Genomic DNA, 22,723 nt, shown 5'->3' with positions numbered 1-22,723 from the left:
GGATGGGGTGACATTGACCACTGCCTCCTGGGAGAGCTGCTAGGTGGTCAGAGGACAGGTTAGAGTCTGCCTTCTCCTGTGGTCAAAACTCCCATTGAGTTATGGAAAATATCCACACGACTAAGGGAATTGCAGATTTCCAATCGATTTCCTTGGCCACGTGAGAACAAACAACACATTTGCCCTTGAGCCTAACAAATCTGTAGGAAGGGCTTGCCCAGGCGTAGAGAAAACCTGCTTCTGGGCTTAAAATACAACAAAAAAGGTTATGCAAATCACTTTTTCTGAGTTAAAGAACAGGTTAATTTTTAAAGGTGCCTTCAATGAGTGAAGACGATGAATGAGGGAAACCATGGCATTAAGCTTAACGTTTTGACTGAGACTTAAATAGAGCAGAATGTGTTTGTTCTCAAACGTTGAACTCTCAGTTTTCAATCCAATCAAAGGGTTTTGCAAGTTGCTGTCTAATCCTGGCAGCAGGCGGAACTGCACGTCCACTCTGCCTGCCTGCCAGTCTGTGTCTGGTCTGCCAGTCTGTGTCTGCTTTGGGCCTCAGAGTTGCAATCTTCTGAACGAGTGTGGTTCTTGGACCACTCAGAGTGCGATGCTGTGAGTTCGTTCACTGAGGCCCATTCACCGATGGAGCCCCAAGCCACATGGGTAGCTATGACAGAGACAGGGCTCAGAGAGCTCCCTTTTGGGGATCCCTGGGTCTGTCCTCTGAGGTTCGTTATTGATCCCCTGGCCCTGGTCTTGCCCTCCTTTCATTCCCTGATACTCTAAGTGTGGCCCAGGCATTAGCAGAATAGTTTCAACTTAGAGCTTGTTGGAAATTTGAAAGCACAGGCTCCGTTCCCAACCAAAGGGACCAGAATCTTCATCTGCACAAGAGCCCCAGTGACCTACAGGCACGTTAGAGTTTGGGAGTCAATGCTCCGAGAGATTCTCTATCCTGCAACCAGTATGGTTTCTGGAGCATCTCCTTGGTCGCTGCTCTTTGCGCATGCTCAATGGAACCTTCTGTGTTGGACCACCTCACCAGCCTCACCTGCTACCTCTCTCCCCATCGCTCTCTACTCTGTATGAGTTCCAGCCCCAGCTCTGTCGCTCGCTCATCATGTCATCCTAATCAAGTCACCTGACTTCTGTGGACCTCAGTTTATTCATCCATAAAATGGAAACAGTGAGGGCAATCACGCAGTTTTGTTGTAAGAATCGGAGATCACAGAATGAGGCTGGAACTCATTCAATCCTGTTTCTCTCTCTGCCCCTGCCCCCATGCATTCTGTTGCCTGCTGACATTTTTGTGATTTACATTTTAGGAATCAAACAGTAAAATCGATTGCCTGTGGAGGATGCCATGTCATATGGTGGCTGAGCAGAGCAATAGCAATGCGACCAAATGGGCCAGGGTTTAAATTTCAACTTTCTCACGTATGACTGCATTCTTCTCTGAACCTGTTTCCTCTTCTGGAAAAGTAGGGGTGTCGGGAAGGTCATCCGACAATTAGAAGAGGTGAGTAATGCCTGCAAACTGCCTGGCACACAGGACGCACCCTTGGTGGCACAGGGAAGTGGCTAGAGGAGTGGAAACAGTGCAAATATAAAGCATTTTTAATAATGCTAATATTCCCTTTACCCTATGTATGACAGTCTTTGGTAGTCAGATTAGTCCTGATAATTTCTGCTCTGCTGTTGGCCTATTGAGACTGGCTCTACACATCACCCATGGTTGCGCCTCACCCTGGGCCACCCTCCTCGCTTGGCCAGCACACTGGGCAGGGCACCTCATGCTGCTTGGCTCACAGGCCTGGCAGGAGATGTGAGCATGACTTGTAGATTCAAGGCCCAGGCTGCACATTAGAAGCACGCAGGAGCTTTAAAAATCAAATGTGTGGTTATTACCCCCAGACATTCACTGGATTGGTCTTCGGTGTGGCCTAGGCTCTGGGAGTCCTAAAAGCTCCCCAGGTGGTTCTAATACACAGCCAGAGTGAGGGGACTAAAGGATGATGGGCAGGACAAGTTCTAGGAAGCTCCATCCTACTGGGTGCTATGCGGAATGCTAACTTCCTTAAAAAGTAAAAGCCTCAGCTCCCACAAGCAATAAAATCTCAAATGAACGTGAAACCAACAAATTGTATCTTTGATGAACAGGAATGTTTTTTGTTCCTCCTTAAGAAAGCAAATCAAAGCGGGTTAGCCTCAGCCATTCAAAGAGCAGCTGGGGGCTGTGAGCGGTCTGTCCTGGGGCACTGTCCATCTTCCCTCACCTCTTATACCTCCCACCAAGAGCACCGGGGGTGACAGAGCACCCCAGAGATGTGGCTCAAATTCGCAGGTGCCTCATCTTCTCCGAAGCCGACAGCATGTGCACCATCTCATTACTAGAGACGGACATAACAGAATGGTGTATTCTGAGAAGCACTTTAGGCATCAAGTGTTAAAACCCAAACAGGTTTCCAATTAATCAATCAGATCCCTGTGTCCCTGAGCCCCGCCCCACTCCAAACCCCAGTGAATTTTCTCAGCCCCTGAGGCATTCCAGGTCTCATGGGGATTTAGTTTTCAGGATTCTGCAAAACAAACCAAGCAGGCCTCAGCCTACCCTGCAGGCTCTGGAAGGCAGCTGCCCCTGATGGCCGGCTCACCTGTGGCCAGAGTGGCCTGACTCGCAGGTGTCACCTGGGCCTCAGGGGATGGGATGAGGCAGGGCTTGAGAGCTGGGGGAGGGTTAGCTTCATGTCTGGTACTGCTGAGAGGCTGTCATGCCAGACACAGGTGATTCTCCCCTGGGGGGTGGGAGGGGACAGGGCACCCAGCTCTGCACCCCCACCCTGTTCTCAGGCTGAGTCACCATGCACAAAAGATGCTCCTATTGGAAATCTGCTTTGCCTATGGGCAGGAAAGTGACTGCTGCGGTCCCAGCTCAAACACAATGTGCCTTTCGCTTGCACCGGGGCCCGCCCTGACTTCTGAGCCAACTCCTCCTCTGAGCCTCCTCACCGAGCTTCTAACCAGGCAGGACCCATCCCGAAGGCTCTGGATGGCTCCCCCACTCCTTACCACTGGAGCACATTCCACGCCGAGCCAGCTCCTTACAGGAGTGCCCCGCACAGCCACACCCCAGCCACTGTGCCTCATGGAGCCACCCAGCCAGCGCCCAGCACAGGGAGAGGCCGCCCATCTGCAGAATGGGTGGTCCCCGGAGTGGCAGGCAGCTGGGGTGGAGAGCAGGGTGGGGAGGTTCCAGCGCAGAGGGAGGGGCAGTCACACCCCAGGAGCCCCCTTCACAGTCCAGGGAGAAGTGTTTGAGACTCCAGTACTGGGAGCAGTGTTGGGGGGAGAGGGGGACACCTTAACATGGGTTCAAGTTCTCCCAGAAAACACCTGCTTCCTCCATTAGTGTCTGCAATTAGGGGCTGATGACACCTGGGTCCCCCCAACCACATACAAATGAGGCCTGCCCTCAACTCATGGGAACATTCCAGATGTGCACTTGATGGGTAGAGAGGGGAGGAAATACATGGTGGGGGTGGGGAGACAGACATAGACAGACGGAGAAAGAGAGACAGACAGACAGACAGTGGCATCTTCTCTTTTCCAGGGATTCTCGGGGGCAGCCACTCACCAGTTCCTTCCTGAGCCAGGCTATAGCTTCATCGATGCTCTGAAAGCCTTCCAGCTTGCCAGTGGACAGGGGTGTGGTGCCCCGGCTGGCACTCCTGGCAGGAGGGGCGTGCTGCCTGGGTTCTCTCAGCGGGAGCAAGGGCTCCTGCCCCCCACGCTCCCCCTCCTCCAAGCTCGCCTGTGGCTCCGCAGCCGGCCTCGGGAAGGGCCAGGTCTGCTCCTCCAGCCTGGCCTGCCATTCCAGGTAGGAGGGCCTGCGGGTCTCCAGCCTCAGTTTCTCCGTGAGGGCCTTCAGGCTCCGGAGGTGGTCATCGGGTGGTGCGGCTGCTCCTGCCCCCTCTTCTGCACCCACTTCTTCCACGTGGATCTGGGGCACAGACATTCTACAGTCTGCCCTGGCAGCAGGACATGCGAGCGGGCGGGGGACACAGGGGGAGGGTTGGTGGGTGGCACAGTTGGGTCCCGCTCTGGGATGGCCTCATCCAGGTGCCCGAGGGCATTTCCGGGATGGGAGCCGGCCTTGGAGGCTGGGTGGCAGGGGAGCTGAGAGGGACTGTGCAGTGAGCAGCACAGGGCACCCTCCTGGAGGCTCGGTCTACGATCCGTCCTGGAATCCTGTGGGTGCCATGCTCCACAGAAGGCAGGAACAGACAGGCATCGCAGGAATCTCAGGACAGCCTGTGCCAAGGTCTATCTGTCCTGAAGGCACTCGAAGACCAGACTGGCAGGAAGAAGGCCCAGAGCTCTCTCCTCTCGGGAAGGGCAGGTGGCTGGAGACCCTGTGGGAGGGATGAGAACCGCATCAGTCCCGATCCCTGCCCTGCCACTCAGAGGCAGGCACGTCCACTCCACAGGAGGGGAAACTGAGGCTCAGAGTGAACTAGTGACTGCGCTTCTCATGGCTAGTCTGAAACGGAAGTGAGGTCATTTCAATGCCTTAATTCAATGCACAGAAGTTAATGACCAACTGATAAATTGTACAGTGTTTTTACCATTTATAAAAACGACTCCGCCTCTACTATCTCATTTAATGCCCCCAGCAAGTCTGCAGGGATTTGTTTTTATTCCCATTTCACACACGAGGAACCCACATCTCCTCGAAGTTAAATGACTCACAGACATCTCCCAGCAAGAAACTGGGGGGACAAGCTCAGGCTGTCTGAATCTGAGGGCACAGGTCTCTCTTCTATGTGGCAACTGCCGGAGGGTCCTCAGTGCCAGCCAGCAGGGCAACCACACCCCATGCAGGCTCAGGTGTGTCTGCTCCGTCCAGGTGCCACTGCCCCCTCACCACCTCCACCCACCACAGCCCCTGTCCTCCAGCAGCAGTTTCTACATCCAGGTCTTACTCCACACTCCTAGCTTCTTCCTCCAAGAACAACACCTTACCTCACCTCTTCAGAGACAGAAGCAAATAAGCCTGCAGCTGTGGAGGGAAGAAGGCGGCGGCGTCTGGGCTGGATGGCTCAGCGAGCAGGCTGGGACTCACTGTTCTAGAACGAGGCTTCTTGTGCTCACCTAAGTGCCCGCATGGCAGCACCTGTTTGGTAAGGACCTTCAGCTACGGGATCTGGTTTGGCCTCCTCATCTCCAGAGAGGAGGCACAAGCCAAGGCTCCTACGTTAACATCGGACATAGGGTGGAAACCTAACTCCCAGTAAGAAGAGACCACAGCCTCCAGACTCTGTGGCCCGATGTCCATGGGGCAGGCAGCAGAGATGGGTGAATCAGAGTAGAAGATAATTTGATTTGGACCCAAGCGGTAAGCCCTGGACTTTCAGGGTGTGTTTTAAAAAAAAAAAATCTGTGCTGGGGGACATGCAGCTATAAAAAAGAATGAATTGATATGGAAGGATGTTCAAGATAAAGCTTAAATGAAGAAAAGTAAGATTCTCAGCAGCCTGGAGAGTAGGCCACCCTTGGGGTGAAAAAGGAGAAAGAAAGAGGGATTGTTACTGACTTGTAAAGGACTAAAAACATCCCGGCCAAAAAAAAAAGAATGGAGTAGCCATAGCCATAGTTACTTGTTTGGAGTGAGGGGAACTGGGCAGAAGGGAGGTGAGGATAGAAGGGAAAAGAACTAAGATGAGGGTGGCAAAAGCTGAACAGTGAGCAAGACCACCTTGGGGTGTCCTGGGATTCCTCTCCGACATGGCATGCAGATACTCAAGAAGGAAGAGCATAACTTTCCAGTCCAGACCTTTTCCTTAGCCCCAGCCTGCAGTGGGGATGTGACTGGAGGACGTCCTGCTGCCCAACCTCTGCCACCCTATGCTATGAGCCTGCCCTGGAGAGGGGCACCCATGGAGAATGAGAAGGAATAGTCCACCCCAACTGGTAAGCAGAGAAACCCGCTCTCACCTCCAGGTCTGCTTGGAGCAAGTGAGAATCCCCCTGAGGAGCTGGATTCTGGTTCAGTTGGTCTGAGACGGGACTCAGACAGCAGTGTTCCGCTCCCCGGGTGGTCTGAGTGTGCAGCCAGGTGGAGAACCACTGTCTCCAGATGCAGACACTAGACTTGGGATCGGATGGCCTAGCTCTAGGTCTTGTCAGGCTTGCTAAGCCTCATTTTCTTCATCTGTAAAATGGGGGTGATAAATACCAACCTCCTATGCTCTAGCAGATTGGCAGAACTAAAATTCACAGGCACTCTCTGAAGACTTAGCACGCTAAGTCTGCAAACGCGAAACGTACTCATGGGAGTCTTCTGTGCAGTTTCACGGTCAGAATCTGTCCAAATCTAAAGACTTATCAGCTGCTTTCTGAGGCCCCTCCCAGGCGCCGTCTGCCTCTTTGCTGAGGTGCCAGGATCTGTTTTGAGCGTGTCTGGGGCAGCTGCACCTACAGGGCTTCCTTCTCCTTGGCAGGGGGGCTCTGATTAGATCCATCAAAGCTTCCTGGAGAGGATTCAACTGCAGGCGGATGAGCAGCACCCTCCCGCCCTGAGTTCCGTGAGCAGATAACATGGGTGAGCAGCCATGGTGGCCCACCCCTCCCCCCCAGGGCGTCCCACTGCTGCGACCGCTGCTGGGTGAGGGGCTCCTCTTGGGTAGGAAACTGCTACAAGTCTGTAACTGTATTGCAGGGAATTTACTTCAATCATTGGTTTCGGTCTTTTTTGTTTGTTTTTGTTTTTGTTTTGTTTTGTTTTGTTTTTGAGACGGAGTTTTCACTCTTGTCACCCAGGTTGGAGTACAATGGCATGACCTCAGCTCACTGCAACCTCCGCCTCTTAGGTTCAAGTGATTCTCCTGCCTCAGCCTCCCAAGTAGCTGGGGTTACAGGCAGCCGCCACCACGCCCGGCTAATTTTTTGTATTTTTAGTACAGACGAGGTTTCACCATGTTGGCCAGGCTGGTCTGGAAATCCTGACCTCAGGTGAAGGCCTGCATAGACCATGTCAGGACTATCTGGTGGCAGGGGTGGCAGCCCCTGTGAACTGTGACCAGCTAGTCCTCAGATCTGCTGAGCTTAGTGAAGTGCAGAAAACATGGTGTGCACATCGGCCCATGTGAGCCCCAAAGTAGCCCCCAGAGGCAGGTGAGATCACCCCATTTCACCAAGGAGAAATCGAGGCTAGAGCAGCTGAAGCGCCTCACCCCCTGGTCACAGGCAGGTGCCAGCAGCCGGACCTGGGCGCAGTCATTTGACTCTGTCTCAGCCTCTTTCTACTCCAGAGTGTGTGGGCTCTGGGGTTAGAGCTCCAGGGCAGCCATTGGCTTTGTGACGTTGGCACATTGCTTCATGACCACTCTGGGCCTCTGTGTCCTCTTCTGAGAAATGAGAACAACCGGAATGACTACATAATTTGCAAGGCTCCATGTGAAATGAAGATGCGGAGCTCCTTGTTTAAAAGGTTCTAAGAATTTCAAGACAGTGACAGCAGAGCGTGAACCCACGTGAGGGGCCCTGTACCACTGCCCACGACCTTGAGGCCAGTTCTGGCGATACCAACATCTACCTCGGAGGTCATTCAGGGGATTTAATAAGGTTACAAATGGGAGCTCTCAGCACACTGCCTGCTCTACAGGAAGCCCTAGACACAGTCATGTAGCCCTAGTCACGCTGTTTAAAATTAAGACGACGTAACCAATCAGAGTTATGTCACCGTCACATCACAGATCATGCCCCTCCAACTGCACTGAGCAGTCGCCCTGTCGCTCTCGGACCTGCTGGGTGGCCGGAGCCAATCCCTGCACCCTCACATCCTTCCCTGGACACCAAACGACATGAAGTCAGTTGATCCCACCTCCCCCAGATTTTCAGGTCTCAAAACGTAGTGGAGTCTGTTCTGCCACAGAAGGGAGAGAACAGCTCCACTTACTGAAACCATTCCAGGCCCACTCCCTTCCCTCTCTGCTCACATTGTAAATGCCCCGACCACAGCTCGGGGTGTGGGGGAGACTCCACCATGTGCTCTTTGCATGGCAGACCAAGGCCAGGCCCCAAAAGCCTGGTTTCTGGTCCCAGCACTGCTGACAAGCCGAGCATCCAGGCTCAGTCCTCTCCTCGTGGCCTCAGTTTCCTAATCTGTGGAATGGCTGAGGATCTATAGAACCTTGCATGTGAAAGCTCTCTTTAAACTGTAGAGAGCTGTACCCACCTGAATAGCGTGTGTGCAGCGTGGAGAGGACTGAGTGAGGGTGTCACCATTTTAGAGCACATGGTCACCTGTAGATGGCAGGAACGGGACTGCCCCCAGCACAGCCAGGCCGTGAGGAGCTGCTGAGTCAGCATGTGTTTTCCTGGTCGTCAGTGTCTGGGGAGCACTGTCCCCCTGGGTGTCCTGGTGCCTGAAGAAGCCGAAAGGGGTTTCTTCCCTCCCACTAGGCACAGGAGTTGAGCTGGAATGTCACCCACACAGGCCTAGGGACGTGACAGCAGAAAAGCTTGTCACTGCTCACTGGGCACTGAGCTGGACCCGGCCTGAGCTGGCAGAGAGGTGCTGGCTGGGCGCCGGGGAACAGCTGCCAGCACCGGGCAGCTTCTTGGGCTGGAAAAGCAGTGGAGGTCTCCCTGCTTGACAAACCAAGGACTCCTGGGGCCCAGTCCCCCGGAGGAACGGGCTTTCTTTACACGTAACCTGGGTCATTCCTGGGGGTGGAGGAGCCAGAGAAGGAAGCCAAAGGACGCTGCCAGACCTGGGACCCAGGGTGTCTAGAAAAACGAAATCAGACCCTGTAATCCCACCAGGCCCAGGCATGCCCCTCCCGGCGGGCCACCCAGCAGCAGTGGGGACAAGCCCTTGGGAGGCGTGTCAGCCTTTCTGCAGCTCTGTGTGCCAGCGCCGAGGACCCATGCCACACACAGGGACTGCTGTTTCAACACGCTCCCTGGCTCCCTGGCCCACAGCGGCTCCTTGAAGGAGCCTTCGCCAACCATGAGCTAATTCCTCTGGCTGCTGGAGGAGCCAGGTGGGGCCAGCTCAGCCAACACCTTGTCTCATTATGACCTAATCTGTTCACCTGGAAAACTGTCAAATCCACTTCCTTGATGGGCTCCCAGGGGCAGGGGGAGATGCAGGCGCTGCTGACCCATCCCCTCCGCACCTCCTCTCTCCTCATGTGCTCCTGCTGTTTCTTCCAGTCTAGCATTCTCTACTAGAATCCTTTCCTTTCTTCTCCATAAGACACAATCTTTCCAAGCCCCGACCCAGCACTCCTGTCCCGCCGAACACCATGCTCTCTCACAGCCCTCACTCGGCACAAGCTTTCCTCCAGCCTAGAAAGTCCTTGCCTCCCTTCTATGCCTTAGTTCTCAGGGATTTTCTCCTGCAGGAAGTTTTGCTTGATTTGCCCAGGCTGAGCTGTGTGTACCCAGGACAACCGGAGCACATTGGAGAAACAATTATATCATCGCAACATTAGCTAACGCTTACACCACACAACACGAGGGGTGGTGCTAAACGCTTTACATGTATTAACACATTTGATCTTCACAACAGCCCTATGAATCTCGGGTATCATCGTCCCCATTTTACAGATGAAGAGACTGAGGCACAGACAGGTTCGGTACCTTGCCTGAGGCCACAGAGCTTGTAAGTGGTGAAGCTGGGATTTGAACCTCTGCAGTCTGTCTCTGATCTGGCCCCTAACCACTGGGCTTACTGCCCCTCTTAAGCTGCAGCACTTACACCCAGGTCTTTGTCGATGGTCGCCTCTACCAGACTCTCAACTTCAGGGCGAGAACCAAGCCTTTCATGCTGGGCCCTCCAGTACTTAGCACAACGCTGCTCTCTTTAAATGCCGTGGAATGAATGAGCCAATAAAACAGATTTCCTCCCACTCACAGCGACCTGTCCTTACTCAAATCTGAGCCAGCTTGGATGGGCTTAGAGAGGTGGAAAAAGAGACCCAGCCTTCCTAGGATGGTACCTCCCCTCCTGTCCCCACAGATGCCACCCACCCTGTCTGCCCTGACCACAAGTGTCCAGACATAGGTGTGCAGGCTCTGGGCCTGCAGTGGGACAAAGACAGGAACAGCCGCAGCTCATGCCAAATCCTAGAACTGTGTGCTGGAGTTGGAGGGGACAGTCTGGTGTGACAGACCTAGCACGAGGGCCTCCTTGGGATCCAGTGCAGGATGAGGTCATTTCCATCCAACAGCTTCCTCCCTCTTCTGGAAAGTGCACCCCCTTTCCCATGGGAGCCCATCCCTGGGGTTCCCTTTCTCCTGGGGCGTGGGGAGACATTGGATGAAGTTTTGGTGCCAGAACCACCCAGAGGCCAGCCTTGCTCTGAGCTGGCCGGGGCCGCTGGGGCCACCGTGCTCACCACATATGGGGAAAGGGTCCACCTGGCGAGCCAAGCCAAGCCAAGCCGACAGTGTGGCAACCTGGCCGTCAGAGCCCAGCGGCAAGGAGCTGGAGGCCGGCAGCTGGGCCCTGTGGAAAGCCACCGCCCTGCCTGGATTACACAGCATATACCTTCCGCCTTTTATGCTTCAGCTACTTTGCGTGGGGTTTCTGACATTCGTAACTGACTGACACGGCATGCTCTGGAGAAGGAATATGAAAGAGCACAGTGGATGCTTGCTGTTATTTGTCTTTTGTTGAACTGTCTGTCTGTTTGCCATATCCAATCCCTTCTCCTCTCCTGTGTAGAGGGAGCTCCCCATTTTGTGCAGAGCAGCAGGCAGGCTGTGCAGCCTTCTCTGCAGCCAGAGGACCATGTCCTCCTCTTCCTGGCTCATGCCCTGGTGACCAGGTGTGAGCATGTGACCCGAGCTTGGCCAGTCAGCTGCTCAGGCCCCGGCTCTGAATTGGGTGTGTGTGAGTCTCAGAGGAAGAGATGGTTAGGGCGCATCTGTGAACCAGCCCTGGAGGCAGATGTGCAGTGCAGGGGCGGTGGCATCCTCTTAGCCAAACTGTCTCGGCTGAAGGACTGGCCTGGGACCTCCTGCCTCTGCCTTCTGGATCTGCCCTGGTTCTGCCTGTTTTCTGGTCTTTACCTCCTGCCAATTCTGTGGGCGCCTGGCAGCCTTACAATAGTGTTGTTTTCTCTTGCTCCCAACCAAGAGCCCTAACTGAAATGAGACAGGAAGCACAACTCATTTGGGAAGGAAAATATATAACTGAGAGCAAACCAGTGTCATAAAATGTCATGACAACCCAAAGGCTCCCTCCCCCACCATTCCACCTGTGCCTTGGTGGTGGGGGGCGGGCGGGACGGTGCGACCTCCCATGGAGAACCACAGGGTGGATGGTCACTGTCCTCCTAATGAAATCTTACTGAGTCTGTCCACATTCAGAGTTGACTTGTCTCCTAACTCACAATCCATGACAGGCTATGCTTGATGAGGACAGAATGACAATTTCCCATATGAGTGAATTTACCCTTGCTCTGCTCCTCTGGCAGAAACGCCCCCCATGGTTCCCTGTGCAAAATGGATACATGCTGGGTCATGGGACCAGCCCAGCTGGGCTACGGCCGGACATCAGGGCAAACAACTGAAGGGCCGACCAGCCTGGCAAGCTGTGCTCTTTTGGGAGTGGTGCCTCTGGGCTGTTTCAGGACTGTGACAGTCCCCAGAGGGAGAAAGGGGTGAGCAGAGGCAGATAGAGCATGGAGGAGTGAGCCCAGGGAGAAAGGGGTGAGCAGAGGCAGATAGAGCATGGAGTGAGCCCGTGGCTGCATCTGTCTCCTGCAGGCTGCTGCTTCCTCCACCTGCAGCTCCTTCCCTTCTCATCGTCAGCCTCCACCCCTTGAGGTTGCCTCGGGTCTGTTCCTGCAGCCTGAAAGAGGTGCACTAACCCTATTAAAATCCCCATTTTACAGGTGAGGAAATGGATAACTTTTCTCATGAAACCAGTGCCCGAACTCCCATAAACAGACATGATGGCCTGAGATCCTGGCCCAGGAAAAAGGGTGCTTTATTTAGCACCTGTGAATGCTGGCGGAATTTGCAGACATGTTCCCCAGCACCAGCACGGGCAGAGCAATGGTAGGTCACCTTAGAGTTCACCGAGCGTCAGCACACACATTCAGGTCTCATGTCCTTCTGACTCCACACAGGACAAAGCGGAAGCCACAGAGGCCAGCTGGTTCCCAGAACACAGATCTGCGGCAGGAAAGCTGGGGCGATCTTCACCCTCCGTCCCCTTTATCACAGCTGCCCTCCATACCCCTGCACTCCTGACCCCTTGGCCTGAGCCTGGGGACGTGGACGCTGTCCCCGTCTCCACAGAGCTTCCTCCTCCAGGCTTCCTCTCCTCTGTCCTGCTGCCGGTTATCCTTCTAAAATGCAACTCGAATCCTGCCCCTTCTTAATAACTTTCCCACTAAATAACTTTGTTATTGAGATGAGGTCTCACTGTTGTCCAGGGTGGAGCTCAAGTGGCACAATCACAGCTCACTGCAGCCTCAGACTCCCGGGGTCAGGTGATCTCCTGCCTCAGTCTCCCCAGTAGTTGAGACTACAGGCATGTGCCACCATGCCTGACTCTAAATGACATTTTAGTAACATGTCAAACAGCTAATATGTATCAAGCACTCAATATGTGCCAGGCACTACAAGGAAATAGCACCTCACTTATTTGCATGAGAATCTTGTGAAGTATGCACTGATTGTCCCATTACACAGATGAAGAAACAGAGGCACAGAGATGATAAGGCACAGGCCCAACAGCACTCAGACTGTACCTGGCAGGGCAAGGCCTGAAACCAGGAGGTGCACAGCTCCCTGTGGAGGTGGAGGGGAGGGCTGCAGCAGGAGCCAGGAAGCCTGAGCCGGGGACCAAGACCGGGTCAGAGGCTCTGTGACCCTCTCCACGGTCTACTCAGATAGAACAAAGCAAGAGTGCCCTCTGAGAATCAAGTTGCCCCCGGAGATAGCCAGCTGTGTCTTGGTTCTGTGCTGACCTGTGACACTGGCCACTCCTCACCAGAACCACCTTCACTGAGTTTATGAAGCATGTCTACACCGGAGCACATCTACACTGCAGGGAAGGCTGGGTCTTCTTATCCCATCATGCAGCAAACCGAGGTGGCAGCCTATGTGACCAACCTAGGGCCCAGGGCTCCTCAGTAACAGCCCAGAGCCTACTGCCCATACTCCTTGGGGTTGCTGTGCCGTCTTCTAGAACCTACTATCTGGACAGGACTGGCTATTACCCATGTGGAAAGCTTTCCATCTGCAGGTATAACTGGGTTCTCCCAGAAATTTCTGGAAGGAAGAATTAGCTACACTGTGACTTAGGGCCCTGCAGGATCCTCAGTAGGGCAGGTCTTGGGGGATGGGATGTCCTTAGTGCTGGTCTTGCTTTCTTGCCCCCGACACTGGGTTGCCCATGGCTCTGCTGCCAAAGCCAGGGTGGGCTCGGCTGGCGGGCGGAGGCCCGTGTGTGTGTGCAAAGCGCTGTTTCCTCTGCTAAGCCTGCTGTGCATGTCACCAAGCCTAAAACTCCACATCAGAGACAGTCGTAGCTTCACTCAAGGACAGCGTCTTCTGGCTCCTCCGTCAACACCTGTCAGGTGCAGGGGTGGCGGGAAGAGGCAACTCCACTCTACCTTGCCCTGATGTTGCAGTTTCAGCCAGGCCAGGCCCATCAGCAGAGGACACAGCCCTGATTTCAACCAGAGACAAAGGCAGGGGCCATGAGCTGAGACCTGGGGTGGCTTCAGTGGCCAGAGAACAGTGAGGCCAGCCCCACAGCCAAGGGAGTGCAGAGGCTCTAAGTGGTTTCAGAAAATTCAGGGTGGTGCCGGGCAAAGCTCATGCCTGCATCTTTTCCTTTTGTTTTCTGAAGAGGTGAACCCCTCTTTTCTGGGTGAGAGGTCAGGAGGTCTGGGACATGGGTCCACAGTCAGCCTAGGGAGGCGGGCCTGGGGTGTGCAGGCTTTCCTGCCTGGGTTTAACCAGAAACACTTATCTCACCCAGAGGTCCAGGCAGGACTGGGCTGGCCTCTGGCTAGGCTCAGCACTGACCACGCAGCAGCCAAGAGGACTGGGACACAGCCCTGGGCCCCACAGAGCTGCTGCCGGCAGCCAGGCTGCCCTAGTGGTCCCCTCCTCCTCCGGGGTTGCCATGGCAACCGAGCAGGAGGGACCCTGCTGTCTGGCCCTGGCACTCATCTCTTGCTTCTCCAGCCTCATCTACATTCCAACCCTTGGTAAGAGCCGGTGTCGGAAGCCCTGACATGGAGATGACATCCTGCCGAGACCTGACCCTGGCCCCAGCGCTGCGCGTGGCAGGGATGGGTTGCTGGGGGGTGTGTGTGTGTGTGTGTGTACGTGTGTGTGAGAGAGAATGTGGTGGGGTTGTTGCCTTGCTGGGTGTGTGAGTGTGAGTGTGGGGGGTGGCTGCCCTGCTGGGTGTGTGAGTGTAAGTGTTGGGGGTGGTTGCCTTGCTGTGTATGAGTGTGTGGGATAGTTACCTTGTGTGAGTGTGTGTATGGGGTGGTTACTCTCCTGGGTGTGTGAGTGTGGGGGGTAGTTGCTCTGCTGGGTGAGTGTGAGTGTGGTGGGTAGTTGCCTTGCTGGGTGTGTGTGAGTGTTGGGGGTGGTTGCCTTGCTCTGAGTGTGAGTGTGGGATGGTTGCCTTGCGTGTGAGTGTGGGGGGTGGTTGCTCTGCTGGGTGTGTGTGAGTGTGGGGGATGGTTGTCCTGTTGGGTGTGTGTGAGTGTAAGTGTGAGTGTGTGGGATGGTTGCTTCGCTGGGTGTATGAGTGTGAGTGTGGGGAGGTTGCCTTGCTGTGGGTGTGAGGGGTGGCTGCTTTGCTGGGTGTGTGAGTGTGTGAGTGTGATTGCCCTGCTGGGTGTGTGTGTGAGTGTGCAGGGTGGTTGCTCTGCTGGGTGTGTGAGTGTGTGAGTGTGGGGGGTGGTTGCTCTGCTGGGTGTGTGAGTGTGTGAGTGTGGGGGGTGGTTGCTCTGCTGGGTGTGTGAGTGTGTGAGTGTGGGGGGTGGTTGCCCGCTGGGTGTGTGTGTGTGAGTGTGAGGGGTGGTTGCTCTGCTGGGTGTGTGAGTGTGTGAGTGTGTGAGTGTGAGGGGTGGTTGCTCTGCTGGGTGTGTGAGTGTGTGAGTGTGAGAGTGTGGGGGGTGGTTGCTCTGCTGGGTGTGTGTGTGAGTGTGTGGGTTGGTTGCCCTGCTGGGTGTGTGTGGGGTGGCTTCCCTGCCTGGTGTGTGAGTGTGAGTGTGGGGGGCGGTTGCCTTGCTGGGTGTATGAGTGTGAGAGTGTGGGTAGTTGCCCTGCTGGGTGTGTGACTATATGAGTGTGGGGTGTGTGTTCTGGGTGTGGTTGGGGCTGAGTTAGGGACATGAGCGGGGCTGGATTAGGGGAGTGAGTGGGGCTAGGTTAGGGACATGGGTGGGGCTGGGTTAGGGAAGTGGGCGGGGCTGAGTTAGGGAAGTGAGGGGGGCCCTGGGTTAGGGAAGTTGGGGGTATGGGTTAGGGAAGTGGGTGGGGCTGGGTTAGGGAAGTGAGTGGGACTGGTTAAGGGAAGTGAGTGGGGCTGGGTTAGGGATGTAGGTGGGGCTGGATTAGGGAAGTGGGCTGCGCTGGGTTGGGGTATGGGCGGGGCTGGGTTAAGGAAGTGGGCGGGGCTGGGTTGGGGAAGTGAGTGGGGCTGGGTTAGCGGTGTGGGTCGGGCTGGGTTGGGGTATGGGCGGGGCTGGGTTGGGGTATGGGCGGGACTGGGTTAGGGATGTGGGCGGGGCTGGGTTAGGGAAGTGGGCGGGGCTGGGTTAGGGAAGTGGGCGGGATCAGGGCTCCACAGGACTGTGCTCCTGGGGTTTTCTCCAAGCACCCTGTGGGCTACACTGCCGGGCGAGCATTCTCTCCAGCACATGTTGTCCAGCCAGGCAGCACTAGCCTTCCCCCTTCCTGGAAGCCTCCTGTTTGCTGCCTGGGTTTCCCCTCCCTGCTGCACACCCTTGTGAGAACTTGACGGTCTCTTCTGAAGGAGGTTGATGTTGTGCCACAATGTCATATGCTGGCTGCTTCATGCCTGGTTCTGCTTGAACGTCACCTCCACGCAAACCCAGCCTGGGCCACAGGATGGAGCCCAGCACTCACCTCCCTGGTGCTTCCTGGATTTCATCACTCACTCCATGATGTTGGTTGGTGTCTGTGTGTCTCACCCTTGAGAATGCCAGCTCCTAGCAGGCAGGAGCTTCCAAATTCTGTTCCTGACTGTGACCCCGGCACTCAGAGCAGTGCCCGGCACACAGTGGGTGCTCAGGAAACTTGCTGAGTAAGACAGTGAGTACATGAATAAATGAAGAGGACTTTCTGAGCAGTCCATCTGGCCCTTTGTCCTTGTCTTTGGCCCTCACTGGTGAGCTAGGGCCTGCACTGCCTGAAAGCTCATCTGAGGGCTCGTCTCCTCCCTGAAGCCCTCTCAGATTCCCCACCTTCCAGGCCACCTTTCTCTGAATTCTCCGGGCACTTGCTTTCCTCATGCTGACTGCACACTGGCCCGCATGACCTTGAACTGTGGGAGTCTGTGGTCCTGTCTTCCTGACCAGACATGAGCTCCTTGAGGGGCAGGACACTGCTGCACCTTTTGTGTGCTGAGCACAGGGCCCTGCAAACAGCAGATGTTCAGTGTGTGCTGATGACGCTGATGGGGTGAAGTCAGTGAACAAAGTCCAGCCAGAGTCGTTCACAGCTCCAGATGACATCTCCCCAGCAGAAGACCTCCCACAGCTTCATGGGTAAGACTTTCAAAGTCGGAATGCTTCTGGTGGCTGAGTCATCTTTCCTGAGCTGAGATGGGGTAGTTTAGGAGGCTGGTCTCAACTTTATGTCTCATCCTTCCCCGATAGCCTTATGTTTGAATTTGACTCAGTCTTCAAACCTGGGTCAAACAGCACCTCACTCGACAGTCTTCTGTGCTTTTCTAAATGGAGCTGATGGCTTCCTCCCTTCACACTTGGATCTGAGCACTTTCCCGCGCACTCTCCGGTGCAGCGGTGCACCTGCCGGACGGTTTTACTGAGTCACATTTCTGATGTGCCTGTCGGGTGAACAGATCTATCTTTTTCCAGTATCCCTTCTGTGGGCATCACTCCTGTCTAATTTCAGGGGGTTCTGAAGGGACCATGAGTCATAGCACCTGCCCTTCACCCCAGACCCAGGAACACTCACGACACCCAGAAAAAGACATTCATTTTAGCCCTTACTCTGTCAATAGTGACTGGGCCTGGGGATGTGCACTGGGCCACAAAAGGCCAATCAGAATATTTTCATGGGATGTAAACACAGACACTTGGAGAAATAGGGTCTTTTCATCAGGAGCAGCTCAGCTGGGAGGATATAAGCTTGAAGTTTCCAGAGTCTGGAGAAAGCCCGTTTGCAGTAAAAAGGGAATAAGCCCGCGGTAATTTGAACTAAGGGGAAAACAGAGAGAGAGAGAGAAAGAGAGAGCATCCTGACATCTTCTGAGCCCTTAGGCCCAGCAGAACCTAAAGAGCTAAAGAGTGAAACACGCCAGAAGATCTCTTGCTGTCAAGAGAGGCCAGAACGGCACTGCCCACATTAGACTGGGCTTTGGGAGGGCGGACTCGCCCCTAGTTCTTCCCCCGGCTGCTCATGGCCACCTGCTGGGTGTAACCACTTCAACTTCTACACATACTTTCTGATAATTAAATAAGCGCATGAATGACTAGTTTTCTCTCTATCATCCATTTCTCTATTTCTCATTTATACAGAAATAAATGAAAATTGTTAGAAGGAGGAGGAAAAGAAAAGGCCTTTTTCCTATTGTGCCAGGCACTGTGCAATGTCTAGTTTAACCCCTGAAATGACCCTGAGGCACGACTGGTATTATCTAGTATCTCGCATTATCTCTACTGCAGGCAAAGAAACCACCATTCACAAGGAAGTCAGGGAGGGAACCACCATTCCAGCTCAAGTCTCCCCAGCTCCACCATTGTGACCATCTTCCCAGAAGGCTCCATTTGTACAGAAGTAACAGGCATGTGAGCTTTATCGTACTTAAAAAGTCCAGTGTTCCTAGAAACCTCAGGGGCAAATAACAACGTGGAAATATTCCCAAGGCAATGCTTTGTTTTTCTGTAAAGTTGTTCTGGGCAGAAGAGGAAGAAGAGACCGAGCGCCTCGGTTTGCGGTGCCCAGCATGCGGGTGCTGAGTACGGCTGCTGCGGTGGGAGGGCCTCTTTCTGAGGCTGGGGTCTTAGTCCTCAGGCAGGGCTGGGCAGTGAGGGGACCTCAGCCTAAGGGAAGTTCTGTCATTAACAACCTGTGACCCTGGACAAGTCACACGACTCTTTGGAATTCAACTGGAACAGGGACTCCCTTCCTTCCTTCCTTCCTTCCTTCCTTCCTTCCTTCCTTCCTTCCTTCCTTCCTTCCTCTCTCTCTCTTTCTTTCTGTCTCTCTCTCTCTCTCTCCTTCCTTCCTCTCCCTCTCTCTCTCTCTCTTTCTCTCTTTCTCTATTTCTCTCTTTCTTTCTTTCTCAGAGTTTTGCTCTTGTCACCCAGGCTGGAATGCAGTGGTGCGATCTCAGCTCACTGCAACCTCCACCTCCCAGGTTCAAGTGACTCTCCTGCCTCAGCCTCCTAAGTAGCTGGGATTACAGACTCCCGCCACCACACCTGGCTAATTTTTGTATTTTTAGTAGAGACAGGGTTTCACCATGTTGGCCAGACTGGTCTTGAACTCCTGACATCAGGTGATCACCCTACCTCGGCCTCCCAAAGTGCTGGGATTACAGGAGTGAGCCACTGCACCTGGCCAGGAACTCATTTCATTTGTCTGTTTCGGTTGATGGGGGTGGCTCCTGGGCCAGTCCCAGGGACAACCGTGATGCTGTCCCTGGGGCCACCAGTGTGAGAGGATGGGTACATGGCATGAAACCCAGTACAGGACTCTGGGAGGGGGCAGGCGCCCTAGTGGGCTATACCCCTAGATTGCCCTAATACTCCGACTTTGGGCAGCCCTGGGTGCCTCCCACCTGGGGTCCCAGCATTGCTGATGGGAGTGGGAGAAACATTTTAGACAGACCCAGCCTGGTGTGGAAGAGAAGAGAGTTCCTGGCCTGGGAGTCAGCTACTGGGGTCCTGTCCCACCCTGAGCCATGGGTTTGGTTGTGATGACCTCTGCGCCCTCTTCCACCGTGACACATGCAGAGTCAGCCCACAGCAGAAGGTAGGGGGACCACCATGTCATGGAGCCACACCCATGGGGTCAGGGAGTAAAGGCGCCTACTCGCCCATGTTTCCCTGGGGACTATCTCCCAGCAAAGCCTGGTCTGCAGTGTCCTATGCTAATGGTTGCACTTCAGCTCAGGATTGAAGCTTCTGTTTCCACACCTGGAGCAACAAGAGCAACCACATGCATTTTTTAATCACACTGCATCTGCAAATTTTTTTCCCCACACACACAATGACCTGGGCTAGGGAGGCCTCCCTAAGAATTATACCACAGAGAACTGCACACCAGAGCCATCGAAAGAACTGCCCCAGGTCCCACAGCTCCATGAGTGGGGCTGGCTGGGCTTGCACCCAAGTCTTCTGACTCCAAGTTGAACCTTGCCCCTTGGATCTATTGTCTAGGAAACAGGGAAACTTTGCTTGTCTTGCTGGGACATTATGAGGAAAGAATCTATAAAAATACTTAAGACCTTTGCAAATTTAAAGTGCTGGGTCCATGCTGAATAATTGATGGGCTCAGGCTGCTTGGAGCTGACGCACAGTCCTCCTGCAGGAAGGCTGAGAGCGCGGAAACCTTCCTTTTCATTTAGCCCAGTGAAAGAGGCTGCCGAGAAAATCGCCAAGAAAGACGGCTTCCCTGTTGGTCAGAAAGAGGCCCTGGCTCCTGGGAGCCATAGCTCTAATTTAGGGCCTCCCTGAAAGGCGGGGAGAAAGCCCAGGGCCACTGCAGGGAGAGGGGCTCTTGGGACACCCAGTCGCTGGTGTGTCCCTTCCAAGGCTGTGGGGCTCTGGGAAAGGACGACCCTGGCAGGCAGGGAGAGGTGCCTGAGAATCTGAGAGTTTGATTTTGGAGGAGATGGAGAGGGGGAAAGTAGCCGTGGGAAAAGGAGAGAAGGATGTGGTTTTCCTCCTGGGAAATGCTCGACAAGGCATGGATGCTCAGAGGGGCTAAGGCAGTCTGCTGCCGCCCCGCCAACCGCCACATGAGACCCAGGGTTTTTCTGGCCAAAGGCCATGGTGGCAGTGGGGATTAGAGGGCAGAAAGTAGACACAGAGTGGCCTTTAGAGCAATCTGCAGAGATGAAAGCAGAATGCAGCGCAGGCCAGTGCCCCGGCTATACAAACAGGAAACACTTCCCAGCTGGCTGAAACTCAGACGCCAGGGCACAGCTAAGGACACTGGGGATGTGTGCCCTCCCTCATGGCTCCAGCCCACCAGAGTGGCTCCTAACCAGCTGGCATTGGCCTCAGCCTCCAAACAAGGCAGATCTAGGACTATTCGAATCCACAGGATAATTGGCTCCAAGTTGGAAATAGGCAGAATCAACAAACTACAGCTCAAGTGGGGATCTGTCCAGATGATCTGCTTTCTATTTTATCCGCAGCACAAATTCCAAAGCCCAAGATTTCTAAAAGACTTCCTAAGGCCTTTCACGGTGATCCCTGTGCTTATGCCAACTGGGCACTTCCATGTTCAGGCTGGGGGTGCTGACCTATCAGGGACTAGAAGGGTCCTTAGGGTTTCCTGGTGTTTGGACGCAGTGGGGTCCCAGTGTGGCCTCAGCCCAGCCAGGACTGCCCAGTGGCTGCAGGCGCAGCGCTGTGCCTGCACTGGGGCTTGGCGGGGACATGTGGCCCGAGTGCCCGCGGGCAGGACAGAAAATGGGATGTGTGACTTTGCTTCCCTGCCGTGTCAGCTTGCATTGGAGGTACCGGGCTGCTGAAGCCTCTCGGGGTTCACACCTCACAGAGGAAAGGAATCAGGAGCAGGAGAAAGGGATGGAGCAGCTTAGCAACAGGGCAGAGCCGGGTGTCGGGGGACGTGGGTTGGTTGACAGCCAGCCCTGCCACTTACTAGTTCTATGACCTTGATCAACAGATTCAACCCTCCTAGGCCTAGGTTCCACAACCATGAAACAGGATTATAATGGATTGTACCTCACAGTCTTGGAAGGACCAAGTGAGATCAAGTTTACATGAATTTTTAGTTACACCTCTAATAGGACTGTCACCTCCTGCTCTTGACTGTGCTTGGCTGTCATTCTCCTTGGTCCATCCAATTAGCAAATGGCTCCTGCACTGAGAAAGTTAACTGAAGCATGCAGAACAGCATCTTACTGCCAACTCAGGACTCTACTGCATAAACCGCCTTTACTCATCAGCAGCCCCGCCAGACTCTACGCTCCCTGAGGGCAGGGCCTTCAGTTTCTGCTTCTTTGGTAGGGTGGTGCATTTGGATCCTAAACTCCTTTGCAGAGATGGTGGGCTGTTCTGTGTGGTTTCATTATTCCAGCTGCAACCTGGGTGAATTCAAATCAGTAACACCCACCCCCACCCCACTCGCAGCCACTGCCTCCCAGCAGAAACCATCTGCGTCAGAGGCGGCCGGGACAGGCATTTGGGCGTCTTTATCTCTGGTCAGCATTGGGCATTTGATGATTAGCAAAGTAAACATTAGAAATGCGTTCTCATTGGTAAAGACGGAGGTATTCAAGATATGTGGGTTGGCTAAATGAACTCAGAGACACTCTTGACTCAGGAAAGAGCAGGAGAAAGAATCCATGAGAGCTCCAGGGAGGTGTGGTCAGGGCAGCAGAGAGCAGATTGCTGGGCTTCACCGAGCCCCCAGGACAGGCTGTACAGACTGCTGGACCCGTGTGCAGTAAATATTTGTCCAAAAATGTGTACATGTCTGGCAGAATCTGCTCTGAGGCTGCTTTCATTCAAACTTGATAATGAGGTTGTCTTCACCTTCCTCCAAGTTTTCAGCAGCTGCTATCAAACAAATAAACAAAACAGCAGCAGCCACACAACCAAACCTGGGAGGTGCCTTTGTGACTTGAGGGACTTAGGTTAGTTCACACCTGGCATGAGGCTTCCAGAGTGAAGTGCGTAGAGATGATCACAGGACTAGTGAGGTAGTGTCACTTTCAACTTGATGGTGGACAGTGGGGGCCAGGTCCCTAAGGCAAGGACCCTCATCCAGAACCTTCCTGGGTGGCCACCCCCTTAAGGGTGCACCTGCTGACCTAGGGGCTGCTGTGCCCAGCCAGCTCGCAGAGGCTCCGCTGGCTTCCTGGAATGAGGAAATGCTGCTCAGCCTTTGAGAAGGCCTGGAACTGTAGCCAGTGCGCAGGTCACTGCCTAGGCTCTTTCCATACCTGCCACTGGACCTGGAAAATGGGGTCTGACCTGGGCCTGTCCCTCTAGGTCCCAAGGGACAAGCCCTGCGAGGGAGCCCTTGGGCATCTACTGCCAGCTTCCACCTTTGGATCAGGATGCCCTGGAAGGAACTTCTGGCCACACTGAAGAAATGGGGGCTTGGTCTATGCCCCCAGCGGGAGAAGGTGAACCCCATCCTCTGCAGGTCTCCGCAAAGGCCGCTGGGGAGGAAGATCACACTTACGGGTACCCGAGGGACCCTTTGGAAACTCCTCAGTGAAGGGAGATTTGCGGTGGGGGAGCAAAGCCACTCCCCACTA

At 54.4% G+C, this 22,723-nt stretch overlaps 1 protein-coding gene across 4 annotated transcripts in view; it reads right to left on the bottom strand.

Moving 5' to 3' along the window:
* FAM167A (family with sequence similarity 167 member A) overlaps positions 1-22,723 on the bottom strand; it is a 44,373-nt gene that overhangs the window by 18,790 nt on the left and 2,860 nt on the right. The window contains exons 1-3 of one of the 4 annotated variants that reach the window (XM_028852328.2): positions 5,992-6,861; positions 5,020-5,170; positions 3,632-4,409 (exon numbers count right to left, since the gene is read on the bottom strand). The exons of 1 other annotated variant lie outside the window; for it this stretch is intronic. In XM_028852328.2, the coding sequence (XP_028708161.2) occupies positions 3,632-4,012 (381 nt within the window). In that variant the 5' untranslated portion in view covers positions 4,013-4,409; positions 5,020-5,170; positions 5,992-6,861. Of the gene's footprint in view, positions 1-3,631; positions 4,410-5,019; positions 5,171-5,991; positions 6,862-22,723 lie in introns of those variants that run through there. 2 more of the 4 variants (XM_077942976.1, XM_015144754.3) reach the window with 2 other exon arrangements.

This window comes from Macaca mulatta, chromosome 8 (genome assembly GCF_049350105.2).
Source record: "Macaca mulatta isolate MMU2019108-1 chromosome 8, T2T-MMU8v2.0, whole genome shotgun sequence".
Taxonomy (NCBI): Eukaryota; Metazoa; Chordata; class Mammalia; order Primates; family Cercopithecidae; genus Macaca; species Macaca mulatta.
Note: the sequence above shows the minus strand (reverse complement) of the source record. Positions and strands in the feature narration are given on the sequence as shown.